Raw genomic sequence first — 6,917 nt, 5'->3', positions numbered from 1 at the left:
AAGATTAAACTCAAAGTAGAGTCCTTAGTTGATTCATGTGTCAATGATAATCTCCAGACTGGGGTTTTTTAAATCGAACGATAAGGCATAAAAATACACGTTGTTTATTTGTAAACAATCTTTATAATCAAAATGGAAAAAATCTTAAGATTCATTTCTAAAAACTACAAGAATTATTAATCTAAGGTTGATTATATTAATTATGTTCAATGTAAATGTTATCACTGTCAAAAACTTCATATTGAGAATTACCAACATTTGCTTAACAAGCCTAACAGGTATTCTTCAGCTCGCAGGGTTACAAAAAATCTCAACTTATGTGATATAAAGATATTCTATTTAAAGAGCCTTGGTGACTATATATGTATACGTGCACGTACCCTGTGTTGTTTTCCATGTATATTATTGTTAGGTAATGGTTATTCATTATATGGTTCAAAGGTTATGTGACAGAATAATGAGGGTCGCTGGTGCCCGTCGTCAAATACTTTTAGGCCTAGTTTTCATCGATTCGTATTGCTGCAAGAAAAGAAAATAGAATTAGTGTACAAACTAACCTTTGTTTATTCATATATGGCCTAATATATAAAAGCAAATTACTTATAGGCCTACGTATGCACACACACACACACACACACGCACACACACACACACACACACACACACACACACATATATATATATATATATATATATATATATATATATATATATATATATATATATATATATATATATATATCTCGATAACCGCACACTCCCCCCCCCCCCCACACACACACACACACACATATATATATATATATATATATATATATATATATATATATATATATATACATATATATATATATATATATATATATATATATATATATATATATATATATATATATATATAGTGTATACATAGCTCTCATTTCATTAATGTGCCAAAGATGATGGAAAGTTTTAAGGTTCAAAACAAGTAAATATAGTAAATCCCTTAAAATCCAGACAGGTGCTTTGCTAACGTGGTCAAACTTTTTCATAAGGTTTTAAAGAATATGAATTTAAAAAAAAAAAAAAAAAAAAAAAAAGTTAATCCTTATCCCGATAGCCAGGTCAGTAAACCACATTAGACGCATACTGTAAGGTATATCACGCTATACATCCCTATAACTATACCATGAGAACGCCTGCAGCAATAAGAAAGGTCTTGATCACGGCATCGGATTCTTTGGGGAAAGTCGTGATTAGGAGCCCTCCGCATTCCTCCATCCTTCCCCACTCCTGGTATTTGGTAGCTGGTATTACCTGCAGAGTCAGAGGAGCCATGTTAGATCAAAACTAAAATATGATCTCATGCTAATTGAAAAAATTGTTTAAAGGTTTAAAGGTTCAAATGCCACTCATAAATGTCAGAGGCAAGGGACAGTGACATTGCCCAATCAAGCGGGACAGTGCCCTAGAGACTGACCATATATATATATATATATATATATATATATATATATATATATATATATATATATATATATATATATATATATATATATATATATATATACATACATATATATATATATATATATATATATATATATATATATATATATATATATATATGTTCAGCAACCAAGCCCCTCTCAACCTAAGCCAGGCAATGGCTGCTGATGACTCAGCATATAGACCTATAGGCTCCCCAAACCCCCATCCTTAGCTCGTTGGGATGGCGAGGTTGCAACGACCAAAGGAACAAGCCAGTTTGAGAGGGACTCGAACTCCAGTCTAGCGATCACTAGACAGGGACGTTACCAACAAGCCACCACAACCCAAATTCGTTTGTCTTGGCTATTTTTGCCATCAAAAACTTTCTCCTGTAACCACTCTGCGTAAAATGCCCTCCCTAAGGTTTGTGGTAGCTTATTGGAAACGTCCCTGCCTGGCGATCTGCTGGACTGGGGTTCAAGATCCGATCAAGCTCGATAGTTTCTTGTAGCGTCTGCAACCTCACTATCCTTATGACAGGGATTTAGGATTGCCTATAGGGCTACTTGATGAATCATCAGCAGCCATTACCTGGCCCTCCATAGTTCTATTATTATTATTATTATTATTATTACTATTATTATTATTATTATTATTACTTGCTAACCTACAACCCTAGTTGGAAAAGCAGGATGCCATAAGCCCAGGGGCTCCAACAGGGAAAATACCCCAGAGAGGAAAGAAAAAAAGGAAAAATAAAATATTTTAAGAATAGTAACATCAAAATAAATATTTTCTATATAAACCATAAAAACTTGAACAAAACAAGAGGAAGAGAAATAAGATGGAATATTGTGCCTGAGTGTACCCTCAAGCAAGAGAACTCTTACCCAAGACAGTGGAAGGCCATGGTACAGAGGCTATGGCAATACCTAAGACTAGAGTACAATGGTTTGATTTTGGGGTATCCCTTTCCTAGAAGAGCTGCTTACCATAGCTAAAGAGTCTCTTCTACCCTTACCAAGAGGAAAGTAGCCACTGAACAATTACAGAGCAGAAGTTAACCCCTTGAGAGAAGAATTGTTTGGTAATCTCAGTGTTGTCAGGTTATGAGGACAGAGGAGAATATGTGAATAGGCCAGACTATTCGGTGTATGTGTAGGCAACGGGAAAATGAACCACAACCAGAGAGAAAGATCCAATGATGTACTGTCTGGCCAGTCAAAGGATCCCATAACTCTCTAGAGGTAGTATCTCAACGGGATGAAGAGGGGACTTGATTGCTGATCTTATGTATACTGTATATGGTCAGTCTCTGGGTCATTGCCCTGGTAAAACATTGTCACTGTCCCTTGCCTCTGCCATTAATGAGTGACCTTTAAACCAATCCTTTAAGTTAACAAGAGCTTACTTTCTATCAGGCATCCTTCCCATATATTGTAGGCCCTTCTATTTAGTGAACTCTCCTTAATATAGAAAATAAAGTATGGTGGTGGGGAAATGTATCAGGTTTCCTAAGAAATATTTTATATCATGTAGAAGAAAAGCCTAGTTTAAAAAAGAAAATGGTTCGATGACAAATTATTTTCCTTTACAAAGAAATCTGGAATTTACGTCGTTTTTAAGGGGCGTATCTCTTATTTCCATTGCATTCATGACCTGACTAAGATCAGGAATAAGATTTCAGGTTCTACTGGACTCTGTATATTATAATATACAGAGTCCACTTGACGGTTGATTAAATACCCCGTCAAGTGTACATTATAACAAAACCCCTTTAAATAAAAAGAAACGAGAAAACCTTTTTGAGATCCAATAATATAAAATCTATTTCCTAAATTATTATTTGGCTTTAGGAAGCGCCTTATTTTTAAATCTACAGCAACTATATGTAAAAATCAAATATGAAAAAGAAATATCACTGCAGATAAAATGAGTTTATGGAAACATTTTGGGTTAATATACATCAGACATCATTAAAACCACAAAGAGGAAATGTTATTTTTTCATATTTCTTGTCTTTATATTCTACCGATATCGCACTTGATGACGTAATGCCCGTAAGAGAAGAGAATGATTACTCATCAGCTAAACCAAAGGGTATGTGATACAAGAGAACTGTCATAGATGCGTGTGAAAGCTTGGTGTAATTAAGAGCCAAGAAAGTCACAATGTGCATCTCAAACAAGAGGACTTTGGTGTACCTAAAAGACACTGGTATACGTAGCAATGATGTTCCTAACTACTTAGTCCTTTATCATTATTATTACTTGCTAAGCTACAACCTTAGCTGGAAAAGCAGGATAGTATAAGCACAAGGGCTCCAACATGGAAAATAGACCAGTAAAGAAAGGAAATGAGGAAAAAAATACAATAGTGTGTCTGAGTGTACCCTCCAGCAAGAGAACTTTAACCCAAGGCAGTGGAAGATCAGGGTGCAGAAGCTATGGCACTACCCAAGACTAGAGAACAATTTGATTTTGGAGTGACCCCCTAGACCTAGAGAGTCTCTTTTACCTTTACCAAGAGGAAAGTAGCCACTGAACAATTACAGTGCAGTAGTTGAACTTTTGCAAGAAGAATTTTTCGTTTATCTTAGTGTTGTTAGATGTATGAGGAAGGAGGAGAACCTACACACTAGCGAGCAGTGACGTACCTGAAAGACAAGAGAACCAGGACGTGCTCTAGGGTCTTCTAAACGTATCTTGCAAAGGATGTCTCCGGAACAGTTCCTAACAACTGCCTTCAACTTACTCTCCTGGTCTATCGTTCCTAGAGGTACATCTGGTTGAAGCTTAACATGCGCATACTGAAAGGGAGAAAAGGGGTGAGCGAAAGAGCAAGGGAAGAAAGAAACTGAGAGAGAGGTAGGGGAAGAGAGAGACGGTGGCAGAGGAACATAGAAAAAAAAAAACAATATCTATCGAAAAATGATGGACAGGAAAACAGGAAGAGAGATTGTGTGGTAAATCACAGATTAGAAGAGAGAGAGAGAGAGAGAGAGAGAGAGAGAGAGAGAGAGAGAGAGAGAGAGAGAGAGAGAGAGAGAGCAAAATTGATAAAAAAGTAACACAAGAAAGGAAAGAGGAGAAATAGGACATATATTTGGATGTCAGGCAATTCAAAACGAAATAACACACACACACACACACACATACACACACACACACACAGAGAGAGAGAGAGAGAGAGAGAGAGAGAGAGAGAGAGAGAGAGAGAGAGAGAGAGAGAGAGAGAGAGAGAGAGAATTTAATGGTATAAAATATATCTGAGAATAATCATTAAAGAGCTAACCTTTAGTCTATTAAAACACGGATCGCTGCTATGTTTGACGAAAGTTATGTCGTGCTGTTGTTGGGAATTCACAGCTTCAAACACAACTTCGGGCCCTTCCATGCCACAGCAAATATAGTCCGGGTGTGTTCTACTGACTGTATACAGCAAACGGTGGGTGTTATCTATCACCTTGAACTGACCTGCTGTGAGAGTGGGAATCTAGAGAACATTACCGTGGGTAAGATTATTATTGGTGATACGAAACGACATCAGATTCACGGATATATATATTCCATATAACGTCAAAGAAGAAAACAATGGAAAACCATAGATATAAGTAAAATATGAGCAAAAATAACAAATATTAGCATAAACGTGTAGATACACTTGAGTTTAACCATTAATAAACATAGTTATGAAAAAAGAAAGAAAATCGAAGTCAGTGACCATGAAGATCTAAATTTAGGTACTCGGCATTTAATTGTTTTTCCGGATATTTCTAGAACAGAGATATATACAGTAATATTCACATCAAACGTAATTTCCAATGAACTGAAAAAAAATTGCATTTATCTGGAAATAAATTTGCATTTAATAGGAGTTCATTTTCACGTAGACCTAAAGATAATTCTAAATTGTAATCCACTTGAAAATCCCTTCTTAATTCAGTTGAAAAAAATTCCATTAATATAATATTTCCTTCCAACCAAAACGCTCTTCTTGAAGCGGAAAATCAATTTCCATTCAACTTCTGCACTTACCATTAACAGGCTGAGTGATGACTTGTACTAGGCTGTCGAGATGTTGTATAACATAATGGGTGAAGCTCACGGGTCGGGTGTTGAGGTAATGACGGTTCCTGTCCATCTCCTTCATGCCTGACGCTATGGTTAATTGCGACGGAATTCTTGACAACGGGGCGAAGTTCTGCAAGAGGAAGATGGTGAAGAAAATGGCAGTTGGGAATTTAGATTTCTGAAATAAAGAGACGAAGATGAAGGAGAATTCTACCACTAATATTTTAAGTGAAATATTTCAGAAGGTTAAGTTAATGAAAAATAAGGATAAGAGCAGCGACAATATTAGCCGCTTTGATTGTGCTGCAATGATAGACTATACCAATGCATATGGTTTGAAGATACTGTTTTGATAGATTACTCTTGAAGGATTTTGTTGAATAGTTTAGTAAGATAACAGGTAATAATTATGCTTTATTTATATGCACAGTAACTGAAAACAAGTAAGGCAATAATTAACAGTCCCGTGGTGATAATAGAAAATAAAGATCGTGGGAAATTATAGAAGAAAATCAATTACAGTTATCAGAAACTCGCTCAAGTTCCATAGTTTCTAGTAGTGTCTGCAACCTGAACATCCTTGTGGGCTAAGAATGGGGACGGTTTGGGGAAGTCTCTAGATCTGCTTGCTGAGTTATCAGCAGCCATTTCCTGGCCCTCCCTGGTCTTAGCTTGATGGAGAGGTTCTTGGGCGCTGATCATATTATTATTATCATTTTTACTAGCCAAGTTACAACCCTAGTTGGAAAAGCAAGATGCTATAAGTCCAAGGGCTCCAACAGGGAAAAATAGCCCCGTGAGGAAAGGAAATAAGGAAATAAATAAAAGATTAGAAAAAATTAACAATAAATCATTCTAAAAACAACAACAACGTCAAAACAGATATGTCATATATGAACTATAAAAAGACTTATGTCAGCCTGTTCAACATGAAACCATTGGCTGCAAGTTTGAACTTTAGAAGTTCTACTGATTCAACTACCCGATTAGGAAGATCATTCCACAACTTGGTCACAGGTGGAATAAAACTTCTAGAGTACTGTGTAGTATTGAACCTCATGATGGAGAAGGCCTGGCTATCAGAATTAACTGCATGACCAGTATTATGAACAGGATGGAACTGTCTGGGAAGATCTGAATCTGAATTTAAAGGATGGTCAGAATTATGAAAAATCTTATGCAACACGCATAATGAACTAATTGAACGACGATGCCAAAGATTAATGTTAATATGTATATATCGTCAATTTCTAGGGCATTGTCTTCCCTCTTGCCTCTGCTATTCATGACCAACCTTTTAAAAATATGTCTAGTTACACGGGGATGATATAATGTTCCCCAGGAGTATCGAAAACAAAGTAGAGATATCTGGAC

At 36.1% G+C, this 6,917-nt stretch overlaps 1 protein-coding gene across 3 annotated transcripts in view; it reads right to left on the bottom strand.

Moving 5' to 3' along the window:
* Positions 1–210: 210 nt before the first annotated feature.
* Positions 211–6,917, bottom strand: part of LOC137630219 (uncharacterized) — a 16,998-nt gene continuing 10,291 nt past the window's right edge. Inside the window, exons 3-7 of one of the 3 annotated variants that reach the window (XM_068361671.1) lie at positions 5,508–5,673; positions 4,765–4,949; positions 4,127–4,279; positions 1,168–1,296; positions 211–519 (exon numbers count right to left, since the gene is read on the bottom strand). In XM_068361671.1, the coding sequence (XP_068217772.1) occupies positions 481–519; positions 1,168–1,296; positions 4,127–4,279; positions 4,765–4,949; positions 5,508–5,673 (672 nt within the window). In that variant the 3' untranslated portion in view covers positions 211–480. The remainder of the gene's footprint in view (positions 520–1,167; positions 1,297–4,126; positions 4,280–4,764; positions 4,950–5,507; positions 5,674–6,917) is intronic. The other 2 variants (XM_068361672.1, XM_068361673.1) reach the window with 2 other exon arrangements.

The sequence above is a fragment of the Palaemon carinicauda genome, chromosome 38, assembly GCF_036898095.1.
Source record: "Palaemon carinicauda isolate YSFRI2023 chromosome 38, ASM3689809v2, whole genome shotgun sequence".
NCBI classification, from domain to species: domain Eukaryota; kingdom Metazoa; phylum Arthropoda; class Malacostraca; order Decapoda; family Palaemonidae; genus Palaemon; species Palaemon carinicauda.
The sequence above is the reverse complement of the archived record's forward strand: the minus strand, read 5'-3'. Positions and strand labels throughout refer to the sequence as shown.